Raw genomic sequence first — 21,852 nt, 5'->3', positions numbered from 1 at the left:
GGGCCAGACGACCAACTGCGGTCCCATGCGACCCGAGCCACTCAGTGATTTTTATTTTATTTTATTTTATTTTATTTTATTTTATTTTATTTTATTTTATTTTATTTTATTTTAAATTTTATCCTAGTCTGTCCCGCCCGGACGGTCCCGGGAGTGCGCGAGCCCTCCCGCCCCGCCCCGCCGGCGTCGCGCGGCCCGTGCCCGCCCTCCCATTGGCCGCGCCAGACCCGTCACGCGCGGCCGCCCCCCGGCGGGGCGGGAGCGCCCGCGCAGGCGCAGTGCCCGCTGCAGGGGCTGGACGGAGGCGGCGCCGGCAGGACCCGCGCACGGCGCCTTCCCGCGGGCCGCGCCGGCCGCCGCTCCGAGCCATGCTGCGGGCGTGCCGCCGAGCGGGGCTCGCCGCGGCCAAGCAGGTGAGCTTTCCCCGGGGGAGCCCCGCGACCCCACTCCCTCTGTGATCAGCCCTGCGACCGGTGCGGCCGGGCCAGGCCTGCGGAGAGGAGGGAGTCCCTGTGACCGGGCTCGGCGCGCGCTGAATGACTCCGCACGCGCGGGCCGCGATTGGCTGCGCAGCCTTTGACGGACGGCCGCCACCGCCAACGGGGGCGGGGGGCGGGCGCTGCTCGGTGGGGTGTACTACCAGTCCCAGCGTGCACCGCGGCAGGACGGCGCGGGACGGAATGCGGCGCTGCCGCAAGGCACGCCGGGACTTCTAGTCCTTAGCGGGATGGCGGGGAGCAGCGTTGCCTGCTGGGGGCCGTAGTCTCGGCCGCCATGGCCGCGCCGGGCCCGGGGCTCCGCTCCGCTGCTCCCGGCCCACACCCCGGGACAGCGCCGGGGGCCGCGGGGGCCGGCGGGGGCTCGGTGGGGACGCGCACGGCCCGCGGCCCCGCGCGGCTGGCGAGTGGGTGGGTGGCAGGCGCGCTCCCCGGCGGGAAGGACGTGACCTTGCCTTCCCCGGCGCGGCCTCCGCGCCGCCCCTCCCGAGCCCGCTGCGTCCGGCCGCCCGAAGGGCCGGGACCGGCGCGCCCGGGGTGCAGCGTGGGGACACGAGGGGTGTCAGCGCTCGTCTATGAGGGGATCCTTCTGTCCGCACGGTGGGACACAACACGCGATGCCGAGGGCAGAAGTGCCCGTGCGACTCGTGCTTTGTATCCTGGACCTTTGCCTCTCCTTATCAGCAGAGATAAGGGTGGTGGTGTGCTCTGGAGCCTTTTTAAAACAGTAGGCCAACTTTAGGAAGCCACAGGGATTTATAGGTGAGGCTGACTCCTTTACCAAGGCCCCAGATTGTATTTCAGGTGCCTGATAAACAGTAACCTGATTAGATCGCTTTAATATCCTGTTTTCCATCCCAGTGTTCATTACCCTCTGTTCACACGATTTAGCAAAGGAGAAGCTGTAGGTTCTTCCCTCTAAAGCTCCAGCCTTTCCCACTGCAGCAGCTGCATTTCCTCTGCTGCTCTGCAGGCCTGGAGAGTCCTTTGGTCACCTGATGCCCACTGAAAAAAGACTCTGGGTTTGCCTGCCCGTGGAAAGTTTCATCTGGAAGTTGAGAAGACAGAAGCCAGGCTTTGGCAGATCTTTATCACTCGAGGCTATTTGCATGTGCTCGGCCTTTAGCAGAATGTGACTGCAATGACTGTACAGCTCCAGAACAGCCAGGGTGGTGCTTTGCAGCTGGAAGTTGGTCATCGGGCTATAAATATTTGGTGGAAGAGTCATACAATGGTTTGGATTGGAAAGGACCTTAAGACTTTCTCATTCCAAACCCCTGCCTTGGGCAGGGACACCTTCCACTACCCCAGCTTACTGCAAGCCCTGTCCAGCCTGAACGTGGACATTGCAGGGATAGGACATCCAAAGTTTCTCTGGGCAACACCACACCACCCTCACAGGGGAGAATTTATCCCTGAGAACTGTGCCAACACAGACATGCCACAAAACTCTCTCAAGTTTGTTATCTGTACCACAGAGCTCGTGCTGGAGACTGGGAAAACTTTATTCATTCTTTCCTTCCCTCTTTCCTGTTATTCATTTTTTCCTACTTTCATTCTTTCTGTGAGCTCTTTATTCGTTCTTTCCTACTGTGAGCTCTATGCGTGGAGCATCACTAAACTTGTAACAAGTAAATTGAAGTGGATTTGAGAGAAGGGGATCTTCATCACTTTCAGAAATGTTTTCTGCTTACATGTGCAGTGCTGCAGAGAGATTTTTCTCTTGAAGTATTTTTGAAGTTTGCTGTGAAATGAACAGGACTTTTAGAAAAGTATGTGAGATTTGGCAGAAGTCTTGAAAGATGGGAAATCAGGGTTCTGTGGTCAGATGTCCTTGTTGTACCTGATCTCTGTCTTAATGAAGAAAAACTTCTCTGATGTTTCTGGTTTTCTCTTTCTGTTGAAGTGCACGAATCCCACGTTACAGAAATTCTGGATCAGGATGCTCGAGCCTGGTGCCTAAGAGAGGCTGAACTGGAACTGAATGAGCAGAGGATGATGTGTCCTGGCCATGGTTATTTGAAGTTACACACAAAGTATAAACCTGCAAGGCAAATTTAATTTGTTTAATGATGTTCTGCCATGCTGTTCTTGCCCTGAGCACTGTGCCAGAGTGAGCTCACATGGATATCCTTAAATGTCCTTAAATCACTGGGGCTCATAGTATTAACCAGAGTGAAGGTGTGACGTGCCCTGCAGAGTGATTCTTGTGGTGATTAAATAGTAGGTAATGAATGCAAAATAATAAGTATTTAAGAAGTTGAATGAAACAGATATCATTTAGAACTGCTGGAGGAGGAGGAAGAAATAGAAGCAGCTGCCCTACAGTGCCCTTGCTGTGGGCATCCTTGCTGTGTCCATGCTGCCTCATCCAAAGAATTTGCTGTCTTCTGCAGGACAGAAAGTGGTTTGTTTCTGCCTTTTGAAGGGCACAGCAAAGCACATGTGATGAATTTCTCCATATTTTTTGAGGCATTATTGCAAATAAATCACAAGGGTCTGAAAATTTACAAAGTCCTGGAAATTTTGCAGAGGGGAGATTAGAAACTAGCTGCTCATTTCCATATTGTGGTGGTACAGCAAATACAAGCAATATTATTATGGTGGCAAAAAGAGAGCACTACTTCTTTAAAAATGATTTTTTAAAAAATCAGTGATTTTTAGCAGTATTAGTGTATCTGGATGTGAGGGAGGAAAAATTGGGCTTCTGTTCATAAAACATGGGTACCTACAGATTTTCATTTGCTGCTCCACTGGCCAACTGTGGAAATTTGTTGCAGGGACTTGAAAGATGGAGTTGGTGAGGGCTTGTTTTGGGTTTAATTACTGCTCCCATTGCTACATGTGTGAGAGTCCCAGTGCCAGAGATGGAGGGCCTGTGTTTTGGTTCCTCTCATCTTGATGAAAAATAAATAGAAGTGAGCATTTGGCTAATTCTAGATCAGTCCAGCTTGGAGGAGATCTCAAAAGATCATCTGGACTAAAATCAATAATCCCTCCAAAAACCCCTCTTGGTTGTATAAACATAAATGCTGAGCTAAGAGAAGCAGGTGTTCTCCTCTGCCTTGGTGGCTCCCTGAGCACAGCCTGATCCCGAGGGCAGGAACTGGTGTTTGCTGAAGGTGTGGAGCCAAACGGGTCCAGTGTGGTTTGCCATCACCAGGTGTGAGTAGGGGTTTTAGCCAACAGGGACAGGGCTGAGCTGGCCCAGAGGGCAAGTCCAGCCCGAGCAAGGATGTGGGAGTGACAGTGGTGCAGGGTGGGATCACCTCCAGAAAGCCTGGCCAGGACCTCAGAAGTGATGGCTTATTTCCAGGGGAGCACCAGGCAAAATAGCATAATCCCCAAGTGTTGGAAGGGACTGGAAATTCAGTCTGAATTCATGAATAGAAAATCAGGGGTTTTTCCCTTCTCATTTTATTGGATTGAGCTGTATGCATAATACTGGATTATTTGCTCCTCCTGTGCTTCATTGGTGTAATGGGGACATACTGAGAGTCAATTTTTGTTACGTTCAAAAATTGGTAACGAAATTATTTGCAAAGCTTTTGTCAGTGAAATTCTCCTTGAATTAAAAGGACCATTGGAGCCTCAGAAATGTTCCTGGGCCAGTCAAGTCAGAAAATCAAAAATATTACAAATATATTTATTATTGTGTTGCCCTTTCTATCTATCACAATCCAGAAAACCATCCACAGTGGGGGCTCCTGGAGGTCTCAGGGGCAAGAGGAGCACGTTTCCTTTTGCTGTACATGTGCTCCTGCTGCTAATTAAAAATGTTTTGGCTGCCTTTGTGGAAAGAATAAGAATGCAGCGTTCCTGCCTTTTCCTGTCTGTGCTGTTGGACAGGGATAAAACCTAAACCACAAGAGTTGTGCATGTTATTGCCATGTGCAAAAGGAAATAGAGAAGCTTGTCTTTTGGGATTATGTTGTAGTGAAGCATCTCCCAGGTTTTTTTCTTTTTTAAAGAAGAGATTCCCTGTTGGGCAAAATACCTCAGCTGTGGGAAAAGTTCTTTTTGTGCCTTGTACTTGGATTTCTCATGAGTTCTGTACATCTCTGTTAGTAATTCCCATGTGGGGAAAAAACCTCTGAGGCCAACAGTGTGTTTTCTTCTGTAAGCTTAGAGTAGCTTAACCAGTCCTTCAGAGAAGATAAAAATCTTGGTAATGTAGATTTTGTTAAGTACAATATAATAAAATATCACTCTTCATATACTAATTTAATTTATATTATAATCTGATGTCTATCTGGAAAGTGTACGTGTTATTAATTCTTTTACAGTAGTCTTGATTTGGAAGCTTAGGGAGAATTGCTTGTATATCTTAAGAATTAAAAGTAGTTTTAAGCATTTAAACAGCTGTTGTTGTGTTCTGCCCCGCTCACACTGAGCCATTCTAGTGTGTAAGATTGAAATGCATCTGAAACTAACCCTGTTGTACTGCCCAGCACATACATCAGCAAAATAAATGCAGAAAGAAGCTGGGGTAGGGGTTTGTTCCTTCTCATTTCTCAAATTTTCAATTCATTTTTCAAAGAATTTAATGACTTCTTAAAAAGCCCTGAACCTGGAAGCTGCACGTGGGAAAGCTCTCCACGTGCTCACAGAAAAGAGTCCAGCGTCGCTGTTGTAGCGCCGCTCACAGCTTTCCTACAGGCGCACTGAGGCTGTGGCAGTGGAGCCAGTCTGCCCAGTCCTGCTCTTGGGAAGGAGATGCCTCGCTGTGCTCCCTGCTGACCCTGCCTCCTCCCCCACAGAACAGTCGGTGTGTGAGAGCCTCCCTCCGTCCATCGCGCCTGTACCGCGGATATGCCACCCACTCCGGGGAGTCCGGGTACGTAGCGGGGTCTGGGGGGTGGAACTGGTTCTGCTGGTGCATTGACCAACAGGGAGCCTGCTCCTTGGTTTCACATGGCAGCAGACTCCTGGCAGTGGGATTTCTGTGTGGAGTAAATCCTCGTCTCACGGAGTGTGTTCCTTGTTTGGTTCAGTCAGATTTAGATGGAGAAAATGAAGATGATCCATATTTGTCATGGAAGTTGTGGGTTGGCATCTTACCTTTGGGTTAGTTACGAACCAGTGTCGTAGCAGACTGGAGGTGATTTAAAGCAGCTCCTGGGTTTGAGGTCCTGGAACAGAGTGGTGGTCCCCAGCTGTAAGCTGAAGACTCACAAACTGTTTGATGTTTGTAATTTGTTTATTTATTTATTTATATAATGTACACCCCTTTCACTCTTCTTTCCTCCTCAGCGTTTCCGTGGGCAAAATCATTGGTGCGGGTCTGCTGTTCGTGGGTGGAGGGGTAGGTGGAACCGTCCTGTACGCCAGCTATGACAGACAGTTCCGGGAGAGCGTGGAGAAGGCCATTCCCTACTCTGACAAACTCTTCGAGATGGCACTTGGCCCTGCACCTTCCAGCACACCAGTGTCAAAGAAACCAGTAAGTGTTGCCCATCCACCCCCACACATCCACTTCTGTGTTCTTTAAAGAATATCTGCACTTAGGTTTCAAATTCTGATTGATTTAGCTTTGTGCTAAGAATTTCTTTAATTAAGGTTTAAGAATTTGGAACTCAGTTCCTACTTGGTGCTGCAAAAGTGATGCCTGTACGTTTCCCATTACCATCTCATGATTGTGGTGTGTGGGTTGTAAAACTTGTTTTTATTTACACTAAAATAATCTAATAGAATCCCAACTGAATAGCTGCTCTCTTTATGCTCAGAAATAAAATGGGGGGAGAGAGAGGCAGGTGACAGGCTGGAATTTAACTGCTTTACTAGAGGCTTAATGTAGTTAGTGGTGTACAGAATTACAAAACTTATTCTAAATGAACTTATTTTAAAGAAGACTGAGAACATTCTTGAATAAGTAAAGATTTGAATGGTACAGAGCCAGGCATAAGCATCATACTTTGACATCTTAGTGGCACTACTCCGGAGAAAGGAAAATCTGATACTGCCTTTGGCACAACTCTGGAAATTGAAACCTGGAAGTTTCTTTGCTCCTCCATGTGAAAGGAAGCACTTCCCAGTAATGAAGAATACTAAAAATCTGCTCTGGCCATGTTATTTTTTTTTTTTTTTGAGCTTTCAGAAGCCAATTGGCGTTCAGGAAACTTAAAATATTTTAAATTGAATTTTAAGAAAGCTGTTCTTAATGAGTGGGGGAATATCGGTGAACACAATTTTCTCTCTTCTTGTTTTAGCTACACTTTGTGTGATCATCCAAGCTCTTGGTGCCTCCCAGGCACTAGGGAATTTTGCAAACCAGGTTGATCAGCAGAGTTATCAACTCCCCAGTCATGGCTCTAAGTCAGATGGTTTTATTTTTACCTTGTGGTTTTCCACAATGGATATTAAGGGATTAATATCATAAAATGTCACAATACTCTGTGTTTGAGTGTGTATGTGCCCCAACCACCAGCATCTGAAGCCTTTCAGAAGGAAATCAGTGGAGCCAAACTTAGGGTTTCTGCATTCAACACACTCAGAAGTGCTTGGAATATTTGGGGCATAAAACTATTTGTTTTTTATGCATAATTTAATAAATATTTGTTTATAGTGAAAACTGCCACAATTTTACCTGCGTTTTTGGAGAGGAGAAAATTGTAAAAATTCCTTCTGAATTAAAAATCAAGTCAAGGCATTAGGTGGCTGTTTTAATTTGCACTTTGAAGCTCAGATTTGTGGTACAGACACCTGGATATGGGAAAGTTCTTTTCTATTATACTGAAATCGGTGAAATCCAAGCTGTTTGAAAAACTGATGATATTTCTTATTTCTGACTTTTCAAGATACATCAAGGTCCACTGAAGATCTCATCTGTAGCAGAAGTAATGAAAGAGTCTAAACAGCCTGCTCCCAAATCCCAGATAGGCAAACCAGAAGGTGCTGCTCCTACAGAGGAAAAAGGAGGTAAATTTATAGAGTGTCATGTACAAAGAAGCAAATGACCTAATGATCTCCTGTGTCATATATATTAGAGTAGATGAAAATTGTCCTTTGAATGGTTGAAGGTAAATGTTGTAATTTCTTAGAATTTTTTCTTTCCAAGTCATAACATTTGCATGAAGTGGCTTTAGCTTTTTTTTTTCCCTATTTTTTAAGGAAATATATTTAATTTAGAGGATATTTGGAATCTGAGATAAATAATTACTAACCTGCATAGTTTAGATGTGAGACTCAGCAGGAAGAGAACTTCAGGTGCTGGACTCTGAGGCTCTTGTAAGCACAAGATCCTTAATTTTGGATAATTACTGGGTATTGTAAAGCCAGATCAAATGGAACTCGTTTAGAGAGGAGCACTTGTGATGTCTTTTTACGTTTATCTCTAATGGCTCTGTGTATGTGTAACTAATATCTTGTTGCTCTTTATCCAGGAAATCATCTTCTTCTGGAAATAATAACATCTATATTCAATTAATATTTTTCTACAGAGGAAAAAATTAAGTCTTATAGCCCTGTTATTATATTATAGCACTTAGCATGGACTGGTTTGGAAGAGAACTTAAAAATCATGTAATTTCAACCCCCTGCCAAGGGCAAGGACACCTTCCACTAGACCCAAAAGGCCCATCCAACCTGGCCTTGAGCACTTCCAGGGATGGGGCAGCCACAACTTCTCTGGACAACCTGGTCCAGTGCATCACCACCCTCACAATAAAGAATTTCTTCCTAATATCTAATCTAACCCTGCCCTCTGTCAGTGTGAAACCCTTTCCCCTTGTCCTGTCACTCCATGCCCATGTAGAAGACCATCTCCAGCTCTCACGTAGCCCCTTGTAGGTACTGGATGATAATTGAAGGTGTCCCTGGAGCCTTCTCTTCTCCATGCTGAACAGCCCCAGCTCTCCTAGCCTGTCTCCATAGCAGAGGGACTCCAGCCCTTCGTGGCCTCCTCTGGACTTGTTCCAACAGATCCATGTCCTCCGTGTGTGGGGGGCCCAGAGGTGGATGCCGCACTGCAGGTGGGGCCTCACCAGAGCAGAGTAGAGGGGCAGAATCACCTCCCTTGACCTGCTGCCCGCACTGCTGGGGATCCAGCCAGGACACAGGTGGTTTCTGGACTGCCTGTGCACATGACAAGGTCATGTTGAGCCTCTCATCCACCAGCATCCCAAAGTCCTTCTCCTGGGGCTGTTCTTGATCCATTCTCCCCCCAGCCTGTGTTTTTGCTTGGACATGCCCCGACCCAAGTGCAGGATGTTGCACTTGGTCTTGTTGAACTTGATGAGGCTCACACACTCCCACCTCTTGAGGCTCTCCAGATCCCTGTGGATGAACATCCCTTCCCTCCTTCGTGTGACTGCACAGCTCAGCTGGATGTCATCAGCAAACCTGTTGAGGGTGCATCAGTCCCGCTGCCCAGGTCACTAACAAAGATGTTAAACAGTCCTGGTCCCAGCAGTGACCTTGAGGAACACACTTATCACTGGTGTCCATTGGACATTGAGCCATTGACCACAACTCTTTGAGTACAACCATCCAGCCAGTGCTTTACCTACAGCGTGGTTCATCCATCAGATCCATGTCTCTCCAATTTAGAGATAAGGATGTCATGCAAGACAGTGGCAAATGCTTTCTTAAATCCAGGGAGATGTCACTTGCTCTTCCCTTATTCAGCAATGCTGCTCCCTCACTGGAGGGCCTTATCTACTCTGTCATCCTGCTCAGGCAGCCTGTAGCAGACATCCAATGTAATGTCACCTATCCCTGCCCTCCCTTTAATCCTGACCCAAAAACTCTTGGTTGGATCCTCATCCACTCCCAGGCAGAGCTCCATGCCCTCCAGTTGGTCATTGACAAAGAGGGTGGTTGCACTCCTTGTCTCTCCTGCCAGGCCTTTCTAAAGAGCCTTCATCCTTCCATTCCAACACTCCAGTCACAATTGCCATCCCACCATGTCTCCATGAAGTGAGGTTCCCTTTTCCTGGGCCTCCTCTCCCAGCAGCTTTGGTTTAAGCCCCTCCTCACCAGCTCAGCAGGCCCCTGGCCGAAGATGCTCTGGCCCATCCTTCTCTGGCAGATGGAGCCCATCTCCCCAGCTGTACTAACAGGTGTGTTCTGCAACTGTGTTTAACAGCAGGCAAGGCTGCAGCACAGATCATCTCTGCAACAGGCGTAGCTGTGTCGGTGCCAGCTCCGGGGATACAGACTGAAGAAGGTGAAAAATTCACGTGAACACAATGAAGAAAACCCAAATCCTTTAGCTTCACGTGCATGCATTCTTGCTTCTGTGTTGGTATTTGTCAGTGTTGGAAGGTGTGAGTCTGTGTGCCTTGTGCAGAAAACTTCCATCATCTGTTAATAGATTTTGGACACAGTGAGAGCTGCAGATGCCTGGGACAGGTATAGGTGTGAGCACAAGAGCAAAGCCTGCCTTTGTGCTGAACTGAACTTGCACATTTCGGTTTGCCTCTGCTCGTGGTGGCTTTGTGATTGCTGTTCAGTAGAGCATCTCTGCCCAGGAACATTGAAGAAGTGAAGAAACTGTGTTTATTGTTAAACTCAACAAGCGACACCAGCCTTGAGGTGATGGTCTCGTCCAGATGAGATTAGACTACATTCATTCTAGTTATGAACACATTTCATAGAAAGCATGCCAGGGTTAAGTACATGCTGCAGAGTAACATCGGCATTATTCAGAGGTGACCCGATAGGTTTTGTTGCAGCTTGAGGCCAAGAGCTCTGGGCTGTCTCCTCAGTTCAGATGCATCTTGCATCTGAAGAGTGTTAGTTAGGTTAATTCTCACTTTTAAAGACATTTTAAGTGGCTGTAGGCAAGGGAATTAAATATAATTGTGACCCACTGTAGCCTTCTCACTCATCCTTCGTTGTTTAGTTTGGGCTCTGTAAGCATGCCAGAGGAGAAGTGAGAAAAAGCAAGGGCAGAGATTCACTTGAAATTTAACCTTGGCTCCATAGGTGTTTCTCACTTCTTGCTTTGTCTTTGACTTCTGAGTCTTGTGTAATTTTGTAACTAGACAATGGAAAATCTCCCAGTGCATGTGAGGTGTCCACACTCTTGTCTTTAAGTTGTGAGACTGGCCTTTTTAGTTATGGATATAAAGATTCTTCAGGTAGTTCCAGCATAGCTTTGAGCAGAAGTCAGATCTACAAAGTTATACCAACTACAAAAATCAGTTTTGGTCAAGTTACTTCCCTACAAGTAACCTCTGTACACTAATTTGGAGTCTCCACTTAGGCAGTTTGACACTGTTTTTGCTTCTGAATAGGTAAACAACATGAAGGTTCCCATGCTGTAAAAGAACGGCCACCAGAAGAAGTTGCAGCCCGGCTTGCCCAGCAAGACAAAGAGGAGCAAGAGAAGGTATCAGGTGAGTCCACACTGGCACTGTTCCTGTGTGTGTTGCATGGGGCAGAACTCTGGAATTGCACTGGCTTTATAGTCCTAAGCTCCTTACACACCTCTTGCATGTGGGAGTGATGGTGAAGCAGTGGAGTTGGCAAGCGGGAGTGGTGGTGAAGCTTCTTCCACCCGCTCATAAATAACTGAGAATTGAAGAATTATGGAAAAATTGAGGTTGGAATAGACTTCAAGGTTCAAGGAAGATAGGAACATTTGTTTCCAGAACCATTAGAACAAGTGAACGTGGGATATGCCTGCCTCCCCCTGCAGTCCCATGGGAGAGGTCTTCCACTGGGTGGTGTTTTGTGTAGGTGCAGAGTTACACCTTAATACCCCTTCTCTAAATGAGGAAAGCATTTTGGTGATCTTCTTCTGTAGGTTGCTGTTTAAAACTTTAAAATTCCCAAACTGACTTTTAGATCATAGAAAATAATATGAGATGTAGAGGCTGTAACATGTTATTTTACTAATTAGAAAGTTCTTCTCTTTATTGTTTAATTGACTTAACTCTTTTTTCCAGCCCTTGCAGCAACTCTAGAGGGAGCCCTAAACACAACTGCTCGTGTAACCCTTCAGGCTATCACTGCTCAGGAGTCAGCTGTGCAAGCAGTGAATGCCCATTCCCAAATACTGAAGGATGCCATGGATGATTCTGAGGTAAATTGGACAAGTGCTGTGTTCTTTTTCTTTGTGTTCAGCACAACTTCAGTCTGAATTAAAAATAAACTTGGAATCTTTTCTTGCAATGCTTTTACATTTACAGAGTTTTAACTTACCTTTCCACTTACAAAATGTGGTATAGTCAAATAATACAGTGGTTTTGATTTTGAATTGTGTTGTTTGGGGTTTTTTCCCAGCTCCTCTTATTTTTTTATTTTTTGGAAGAAGAAAATTCAAGTTAAGACATGAATAGTTTTCACACTGTATTTTAATTAATTTTATTTTAATTCCTAAGACTTTTTTTACCTAGTTAAGATCATGCTGTCCACGCCAATAATTCCATTGAATTTTTCCCCTTTGCCAAGATCCTCTTGCTGGATTGTTTGTTTCTTGTCAGGAAATAGGAAGGGGATGAGGGGATGTACAAACGATAACATTGGTGGTGTGCTCATGCCAGGGTTTGCGTGTGTCTGCCACTGCCCATTCAGTTCTGGAGCAGAGATAAAATTCAGTTGTTAATCAATTAGCAGGGACATGGGCAACCAACCAAGCACTCAAGACTTAACCTAGTAGTTAGTAAAATAACTGCCTTAAGAGATTGCTTTTAAGCTTAATTACTAAGCTTAATTTAAAATCAACCAACTTCAAAGTATTATGGTTCTTTAAGTATTAAACTTAAAAGCAATTTTAAAGTATTAAAGTACTGTGGTACAGGTGGAGATTTCTCCAGTATAGGTTGTGCACCATACAGTGATTCTCATGTAAGCTCTTCTGAATAAAGGTCTGTGGCTCAGGAAAAAAAAAAAACCATTAAGAATCAAACAAAACCAAAACAAAAATGTTGGAAGATAAACATCACTTGTAAAACTTCCAGCTGTGCTGTTGAAAAACACAAGAATGGTGCTCAGTTTGAGGAAAGTGTTCAGCAACATGTGAATCTCTGCAGGCTTCCACTCTGTGGTAACTTGTTCAGTGATTGTAATGACCCTAATGAGGAGTGTGTGCTTCCCAGGATGCTGGGGGGAAGAAATCCTCCCAGTGGCGCACGCTGGAGGAGGCGCTGAAGGACCGGAGGAGAGCTGTGGATGAAGCTGCTGATGCCCTTCTGAAAGCCAAGTGAGTTGCTTGATTTAAGTCTTGGAGTTAATAAGTTACATTGCTCATGTGAGGGCTGGCAAACACCACATGAGTTTCTAGAAAGTATGGAGTTGCCTGTGTTCGTATTGAACGATCAGTTTGTGCCAAATCAAAAGATGGTTTAGTACTCATTAGCATGAGCATTTTAATTTGGCATGTGCAAACCTTGGGTGCCTGTGCACAAAGTCCTCCCTGTACCAGAGAGCCTCAAACAGTCCTGTTCTTTTTAAGAACTTATCTCCTTAGTACTACCATAGAGTGCTGGTAAGTTCAAGTAACATGAAAAAAAAATCCACAGTCCTTTCAGTATTATTGTTGAGTAATTTTGTTAATAATAAACCTATTGTAAGGACTTCAGCCTGGAGAAGAGAAGGCTCTGGGGAGACCTTCAAGCACCCCAGCACTTAAAGGGGATACAAGAGAGCTGGGGAGAAACTTTTTACAAAGGCAGAACAAGGGGGAATGGCTTCAACTGACAGAGGGCAGATTGAGATTGGCTATTAGGAAGAAATTCTTCCCTGTGAGGGTGGTGAGGCCCTGCCACAGTTTGCTCAAAGAAGCTGTGGCTGCCCCATCCCTGGAAGTATTCCAGGCCAGGTTGGATGGAGTGACCTGTTTGAGTGGTCTGAGTGACGTGTTCCAGTGGAAGGTGTCCCTGTCCATGGCAGGGGCTGGAATGAGATGATCTCTAAAGTCCCCTCCAACCCAAACTGTTTGAGGATGACTCCATGACTGCACTCTGTGTATCGAGTCAGCAACATCACCAGCTTCTTTTAGTCGTAATGAAAAAATGAAACCTTAGCATCCTTTGGCAGTTCCCTGTGTCCACAGAAATGCTTTTAAGCAATTTGGTTTTTACTGAGCACATGCCTAAGAAAAATTTGAATTCTGAATGGCAGCACTGCTCATACCCTGGGCTCTGTATGACCTGGGTTGATGTGCCCTGAGTGTGGTCTGTGGGCACTGAAGGAGCAGAAACAAAATGACAAACAGTATCTCCAAGATGCCCTTGTAGTGAGGTTAGAAATAAATTTGGAAACCCTCTGATGCTTCTAAGGCTGGGAGGGCAACATCATCCTTGAAGCTGCATGGTTGCTATCACTTTATAAACTTCCCTTATCTTTGATGTTGCTGGCCTGACTAAAATTAGTGGAAGGTGTAATTTAGGTTACATTGTAAAAACAAAGCTAATGCAAAGCCCACATGCAGCAGCTTTCATTCTCTATTGCTCTACTGGATATCTTTGCTTTTATTTATTTTCTTAATTTACTTATTTTAAAGCTTGTTCCTTATTCTAATGAGGTCATTGGAAACCTCCATTGGTTTGAATGGATTTGGAAAAGGAACATTTTTTCACTTTTTCCTTGATTTCCAATTGTGCTAGAGGAAAGCATTTCTTTGCTAATTACAAAAAACCATAATCTATCTTTACAGAGCCCTATAAATTCTCTCCCATCCTCATTAATCTCCACCAGTCACCATGTCCAAAACACTTCTGCAAGCGTAAGCCATCTATATTAAAAATGTTTCCTTGCTGCTGTTATGTGCTGGAAATGTCTGCTGTATAATTCTAACCTAATTTTAATCTCTAATTCTAGTTTTACTAATACTAGCTCCTTTCAGTGAACTTCCATCTTCCCTCCAGCTAAATCCTGAATACTAATTGCAGTATAAATAATTCTCATTTTACATGGAATAGCCACACTGACATCTTTAGGTTTCAGGCTGTGGGAAAAAAGTAATCCTTAGTCAAAACATCTTAGAGTTGGTAGATAGGAAGCACCACTACAGTAACCTAGTAGTTGTTCCTGTGAATACCAACAAGATAAAGTCAATTTTCTCTGGAGTGATAAGCTCTGTTTGTGTGACATTTAGCAGCTGCTTCTCTTTTCAGAGAGGAGTTAGAGAAGATGAAGGGTGTCATCGAGAGGGCCAAGAAGTCTCAGCTGGCAGGAGCCAAACCTCACATTGTTGCTGCAGAAGAAAATCTCCATCATATGATTGTGGACTTGGACAATGTGGTGAAAAAGGTAAAGCTTCCTCAGACTGTTTATAAATTGCCTCTAGAGTAGGGACTCCTTGGCAGCTCGTGCAGACCACCCATTCCCAAATCCTCTGCAGGGAGTGAGATATTTCACAGAATCACAGAATATGCTCAGTTGGAAGGGACACATCATGATCATTGAGTCCATCTCCCGGTCCTGCACAGGACACCCCAAGATGTGTGTCCCACCCTGTGCCTGTGTGTTGTTCAAGCAGTTCTTGAGCTCAGACAGGCTCAGTGCTGTGACCACTTCCAGTGCATTGTGAATTGTTAATCCATCCTCTTGTAGCTGTACTCAGGCTTTGAGCTGGTTATACTGTCAGTAATCAGACATGGCAGGATCTTCATGAGAACTTGAACTCTGTCTTGAAAGAGTCTCCAGTGGCTTCATGGTGCCAGTCCTTTATGTTGGCAACTTACAATTCTTCCCATTTGATTCCAAAGTAATTTACCACAAGGTTAGGTAGGAGTTCAACGTGTGCTAATGGCTTGGTGGTAAATCACTTTGCAGTTCAGAAGACTGGGAAAGAAATGTAAAGGTGAAGTTTATCTCCCTTTGCAGGACAGCTGGTAATTCATCAGGTGTGTTTGGATTCATATAGCCTGATAGTGGGAACATCAGAACTCACTGAGGATGGCAGCAATCACAGGCATCAGTTACTAGGCCTGTATGATGGCTGTGAGCAGAGAAAAGGAACTGGAGATGTGTAAGATATAAACTGAATTCAAGGTACTCTTGGTCCTGTCCAGGCTAAAGACTGGCTGTGTAGTTACAGTGGGCATGTGAGGCAAAATGGATTAGTTGTAGTTCCAGCAAATAATTATTGCGTAAGAGAGTTTTAATATCACAGGGTGGGTTTTTGTGCTCTCCCAAGTGAGTTTGCCTTGTTTGGGCTGGGCATTGATACGTGCCAATATCCCAGGGCTTGGTTTTAAATTTTATGTGCCTTCAATTTCAGTCCTTGCCTTGAAAAACAAATTGATCTCACCCTTGTTTGTTCAGGTTCAGGCAGCGCAGTCTGAGGCCAAGATCGTGGCTCAGTACCATGAGCTGGTGGCCAAAGCCAGAGAGGAGTTCCAGAAGGAGCTCGACAGCATCACCCCCGACGTGAAGCCTGGCTGGAAGGGGATGAGTAAGTCTCCCTTTGGAGAGGGGTTACCTCGTGCTTGTTGCACTGTGGTTTGTAGTGCTTGGCCACTCCCATGTCCACCATCCCAGTTTTCAAGTTTACACAGTATTTGGTTGGTCTGAAGTGAAAATGATTTCACAACTAAATTAAATAATCTAAAGCAGGTGTTATGAGGAGAATTAGTTCTGTCTGTGCTGTATGGGAAGTATCACAAAACATAGCTCTTGTGTGATAAATATCATATTGGTTGTATGAACATCTCTCCCCTCGCTGGTATTGCAGGAAGGGAGCCAGGTCATTCCAGATTTCAATCAAATCTGATGTTAATCAGTAATCAAATAGTTGGTTGACTCTGTGATTAGAGGTATTATAAAGCACCGTTGTTACAGGGTGATAGAAAACTTCCTGAATTTTTCTACATCATCACTGAAATGGAGAAGTTTCGTTGTTTATACCCTGCTGGCCCCAGTACATTTTATTTCTGAACTGAGCTGACACAGTAACACACCTGTGGCAACAGCCAGTGCTGCACAAAAGCAGTGAACAGTCAGCCCAGCCCCAGTAATGCTCCCTGCACACTCCTTGCCACAGGTGCCCTTGCTCACCTTTGCTGCTTTCATTTTAAAGACAAGCAGAGTTGCAGGAGGTGGATTGTGTGTTCACCATTACTGTGGATGAGCTCCTGCAAGAACCCACGTGTGGTATGTCCATGGAACAATTACTGTCTGTGGTAGTTCAAAAAAATGAATTCCCTAAAAACCCCAGATTTCCAGATATTTTCACTCAGGGTTTAATATAAATGTACTATGTGATCTCAGACTTTTCTTGATGATGATGTGTTCAGAGGCAGCTGTTAAGGCTTTATTTTCAAGTTACAGATTATTTTATAGAAGCAATAACTATCATTTGAAAAAGATTGGTTCAGTATTGTCTTAATATTTTTCTTGAAGTATACAATGCAGAATGACAACAGATTTTCTTAATGCTACTTTATGCTTTAGGAATGTGGACCATAGTCCACAAAATAATTTTCCTGGCTAAATGAATACACCAGACTTTTGGAATGGTCAGTTTTCATTTAAAAAACAGCCAACCCTACACCCAGTATATGTGGGGAAAATATTTGAAATTAACAAATTGTTTGTGGAGTTTGCTTTTGGGGTGTTATTTAGTTCCGAAGGAAAAAAAAAAAAACAAACTTATTTAGGCTCCCTGGGGATGGAGCTGCCTTTCCTTGCACAGGACAAAATCTTGGGTTTTGTGATCACTGCCCTTCTGTGGGAGGAAAGGGAAGCTCCTGGTAGCTTCCATGTGCCCCATTTCTTCTCCCATGTGCTTCCATTTCACCCCATTTGGTGTGGCTTGTTGAATGGGACAGACTTGAGGGGGTCCCTGACTCTCACTGCCACTGGGGATTTTGTTTCTTGACCAACTGCTTTTGTTTGTAAGACCCTAGAAATGGCAGACTAAAATTTCCAGTGTCCTGTTGCATTTTCCTACTTCAAACTTCTGTTCCTTGCTTTGGCTGAATTCAGGTGTCCATCTGTGGGTTTCCAAGGGTGGTTTTAGTAGCTAGAGTGTCTTGGGCTACATCTTGCCTGTATTACAGAGACTTTTATACTCCACATACTGTTCTTCCTGGATTCCTAAGGACTTGGTCTCATGTTTTAGTCACTGTAGCTAAACTTAGTTTTCTATTTTACTTTTGCATGACTGCCTTGCTGTAGTGAATGTGCATTAACTTTCCCAACTTCTTTCTGTTGCAGAGATAACTGACTTAGGTGAGTTACTGTCACTTGTTCTTGTCCCTTGAAAGTTATCTCTTCTCTCTGTCCTTTTTTATGTTTGTGTGGGGCATGGCTTTAAGTTACAGGCAGTTAACAAAGGGTGAAATGTGGCATTCCTAGAACATTTCAGGCTGAGCTATGCCTTGGGTTGCACACCTGGCTTAAACCACAAACCGATCTTTTTGTAACACTGTTACATCCAACAGCTGAGCTTGGTGCTGCTGCTCAGCTTTCCCACTGGACAATGAGCACCACTGCTCCAAGTCCTCCTGTGCCAGTCCTTTGTCCAGCACTCAACAGCAAGGTGACTGAAGGACTGTGCAATCTTGCTTGCTTTAGACCCTGCAGGAATGCTTTCCCAAGTAGTCCCAGCTTTCCATACAGATGATTTAGCTGGCAGCCAGTGCAAAATGAGCTGCAGCATTTTATAAAGCCCTTCTCAGGTCACCAAATGCTGCAGGGCTAGCTTGGGTCCTCCTGTCCCAGGTACAATGTGGTTGTGAATTGTGCTGCCCTCTGAGTAGCCAAACCTGGAAGGTACAATCTGGGGTAAGGAATCTGATTAGGAACATCTGGAGAGCCGTTGAAGAGAAAATGTAATTCTGTGTGTCCCTCACAGTGACATTCCCTGCTGCTCTGTGTGCTGGCAGAGGGGAAAATATGTGGTGGTGTAAAAACCAAGAAATGACAGAGCTGTTGACAGTCTCTGAGTGCGACATGGATATTGAAGTGTAAATTGCAGCTGGAATGAAATACGGTTCAGAAAGTGGTCTCAGGTGGGCATTAGCACAAGTCAAGGGCTTGAAGTGCTCGGAGACCTTCCCTAGAACAAGCTCTCTGGTCAAGAACCCCTTGGAGCCCCAGAGCGCTTGAGTGGGAGGTGGGGGAGCACTGCAGCCGTCTCCCTGGGGTTTCCATCCCCTCCCTCATGCCCTGTGTTCCCTTTAGCTGGGCAGTTGTCCACAGATGACCTGAACTCCCTGATCGCGCACGCCCACCGGCGCATCGACCAGCTGAACCGGGAGCTGGCGGAGCAGCGCGTCCGGGAGCAGCAGCACATCGAGTCCGCCTTGGAGAAGCAGAAACTTGAAGATAAAAAAGCATTTGAGGCAGCTGTGGCCAAAGCGCTGGAGCGTCACAAAAATGAGATTGAATTAGAACAGGAGAGGAAGGTAAAGTGGCCTAAAGCACCTGGTTAAATCTTTGGCTCAAAAGGAAGGCAGAAGTTAATGGAAAAGGCCAGATGTAGTGGGAGACTTCACACGGGTGACCCCCAGGCTCAGCATGAAAAGGAGATGTTGAGCAAGGAAACTACTGCAAAGTTAGAATTGTAAAATCTTTCAGGGAATGACTTTGTGAAGTTACTTGGCTTCTCTTGGAGATAGGATTACTGGGTCAAAATAAATCCTAGAATGATTTGGGTTAGAAGGGCTCTTCAAGATCACCTTGTTCCAGCGTCCTGCCATGGGCAGGGACGGCTTCCACTAGACCAGGTTGCTCCAAGCCAACGTAATCTTGGAAAGGGTTGGGGGCAGCCACAGCTTCTCTGGGCAGTCTGTGCCAGTGCCTCACTGCCCTCACTGAGAATTTCAGTGTTTGATCTGACCTTGTGTGGCCATTATAGAGCTACATTGGGAAAAGGTAAAGTCTCTTGGATTTGAAAGCTCGTTTATAAACCAGCTTCCAAAAGTGTTTTGAGTGTTTGATTTGACATGTTGCTGTATTTTTTTTATATACTACTTTGGTAGCTGCACTAAGTGCCTACTGAGTAACCAGCAGTTACTCACAGGGTGAGCCACAAATCTAGTCCTTAACATCTCTAGGAAAAGGCTCAGCTGTAAAACTGGACCTCAGCAGGTCTTTAAGATGAAATACAGGCTCTGTCAGTGCCACTGCTCTGACATGTAGCCTCAGTAATCACCGATGTGATCCTGTGACAGTGTGTGACAAGCAGCCGAGCAGTGGTGGTGCATTACACCCCTCCTGTGTGTGCAGGTGGAAGAGGTGCGGGAGGTGATGGAGAGTGAAATGCGGACCCAGCTCCGGCGCCAGGCTGCTGCCCACACCGACCACCTCAGAGACGTCCTGAAGATCCAGGAGCAGGATCTAAAGGTGGAATTTGAGCAGGTAAGGGAGAGGAGTCCCCAGGGGAATTATCGGGATATTCAAACCCTTGCAAAGTACAGGTTGCATATGACAAGTGTCCTGAGCCATGTTCCAGGGGATTGAAATGGGGGCTGGAGAGGGAAGCAGGCTTACCTTGAGGTGATACAGAGTGCCTCAACGTGTAGATTTTATTCAGACTGCTCTGAAAAGCTTTTGCTATAGGTAACAAATTTTTGACACAAGTGCAGTAACTGTTAAATTCACCCCAATAAGGTTTCTGATTGGTATATTGTATTTACTGTATGCATTGGCCCTAACAGGACAACAGATTTAGAGAAATGTATCTTAAAAATAAGGTAAATATTATTAACCAGCTGTTTCTGTTACTTGTATTGCACTGTTTCAGAACCTATCGGAGAAGCTCAGTGAACAGGAGATGCAGTTCAGACGCCTTACTCAGGAACAGCTTGACAACTTCACTTTGGATATAAACACTGCCTATGCCAGGCTGAAGGGAATTGAGCAAGCAGTCGAGAGTGAGCACTGAATTCCTCTTTAAGGACTAAAACTGTGTTCCCCAAAGGCCCCTTGCCCAAACTTGGGTGTCTAAACTGAGGCTTAGGCCCGTAGCTCACACTGCTGAGCACAGATGAGCAAGTCTGAGGTGGTTCTTTCAAAGGTTGTCTTGTTCTGGCTCTAAACTGTGGGACAGATTTGCTTTAGAGCACGTGCTGATGGGGTGGCTGCTTTGGAAAGCAGAGGGTAGAGAGGGATGGCTGTTGCTGCTTGTTCTCAAAGCCACGTGTGCCCAACTGAGAGCCCCTTCTTGGCTTCCCTTGCAGGTCACGCAGTAGCAGAAGAGGAGGCCAGGAAGGCCCATCAGCTGTGGCTTTCCGTGGAAGCGCTCAAATTCTGCATGAGATCAGGCACAGGGGACAGCCCCACGGAGCCCCTGGGGAGCGCGGTGAAGGCCATCAAAGCCAGCTGCGCCGACAACGCCTTCACGGAAGCCTTAACAGCAGCTCTCCCGCAGGAGTCCCTGACGCGGGGCGTGTACAGCGAGGAGGCCCTCAGAGCACGGTTCTACACAGTCCAAAAACTGGCAAAACGAGTGGCCATGATCGACGAGACGAGGAACAGCCTGTACCAATACTTCCTGTCCTACCTGCAGTCGCTGCTGCTGTTCCACCCCCAGCAGCTGAAGCCACCGGCTGAGCTCAGCCCCGACGACCTCGACACGTTTAAGTTACTGTCTTACGCTTCCTACTGCATCGAACACGGAGATCTGGAGCTGGCGGCCAAATTTGTCAACCAGTTACGAGGAGAGTCGAGGAGGGTGGCACACGACTGGCTCACGGAAGCGCGGATGACCCTAGAAACCAGACAGATTGTGGATATCTTGACAGCATATGCCAGTGCTGTGGGGTTGGGAACAACTCAAGTGCAGTGAGCTAGGATTGGAGCTTTGGAGGCAGTTCAGCTGTTCTGTGCCAGAGAGAAATCCCATGATCTCCTGAGGGTTCAGAGCTGTTGGCAGGGTCTGGAAACAGTAAATCAAAGCACGGGTACCGTCTTGTTTCCTTGCACTGTATTTAATTTCACCATCTGTTGTATTTTTGTTGGTTTTGAGTTGTCATGACAACCAACTTCAGGAAGCATCCGTACAATTTGTGTAAAAATTAATGTTTCCCCATCTTACAAATGGGCTTGTGATGGAACCAAAATAATGTTTGTAACCTGCCATTAATAATTTGCCACTTTGTCAGCTGAATAAAACAAGACTTCAACCACTTGCTCCTGCTGTTTAAGTCTCCTGTTTAAACGTCAACTACAGCTGGGCAGTATAAAGCTCAGTTTTTCTCCATGACCTGAAGAGTTAAAACTTTAGTTTACTTCTTCCAAGGAGCAAGGAAGCAAGAATTCACTGATGTGATTTATTAATTTGTACAGCATTAAAAAAGAAATGAACCTGTCTTTGAGTACAGGATATGTACAAAACTGGTGTAAGAACACCTCCCGTCCTGGATTTCTGCCCTGGTAGGTTTCTTGTCAGAGCTGCTCTGCTGTAGTTCTAGAACACCAGGTATTTCTACCAGAAAGGTAAACTTTGGTTCAACCA

General features: G+C 45.6%; 1 protein-coding gene across 4 annotated transcripts; it reads left to right on the top strand.

Moving 5' to 3' along the window:
* The first annotated feature begins 251 nt into the window (after positions 1-251).
* Positions 252-21,523, top strand: IMMT (inner membrane mitochondrial protein). 4 transcript variants are annotated; one of them, XM_068188989.1, is made up of 15 exons: positions 252-413; positions 5,258-5,334; positions 5,751-5,940; positions 7,295-7,415; positions 9,583-9,663; positions 10,736-10,837; positions 11,390-11,526; positions 12,542-12,645; positions 14,561-14,696; positions 15,714-15,843; positions 17,607-17,621; positions 18,576-18,799; positions 19,623-19,754; positions 20,140-20,269; positions 20,576-21,523. In XM_068188989.1, the coding sequence occupies exons 1-15, from the start codon at positions 369-371 to the stop codon at positions 21,181-21,183; spliced, it is 2,232 nt and encodes a 743-aa protein (XP_068045090.1). In that variant the 5' UTR covers positions 252-368; the 3' UTR covers positions 21,184-21,523. The 4 variants fall into 4 exon arrangements, with proteins under 4 accessions (XP_068045090.1, XP_068045092.1, XP_068045091.1 ...); XM_068188991.1 differs by lacking the exon at positions 9,583-9,663; XM_068188990.1 differs by lacking the exon at positions 17,607-17,621.
* Positions 21,524-21,852: the final 329 nt, after the last annotated feature.

Source organism: Anomalospiza imberbis, chromosome 4 (genome assembly GCF_031753505.1).
Source record: "Anomalospiza imberbis isolate Cuckoo-Finch-1a 21T00152 chromosome 4, ASM3175350v1, whole genome shotgun sequence".
Lineage (NCBI taxonomy): Eukaryota > Metazoa > Chordata > Aves > Passeriformes > Viduidae > Anomalospiza > Anomalospiza imberbis.
Note: the sequence above shows the minus strand (reverse complement) of the source record. Positions and strands in the feature narration are given on the sequence as shown.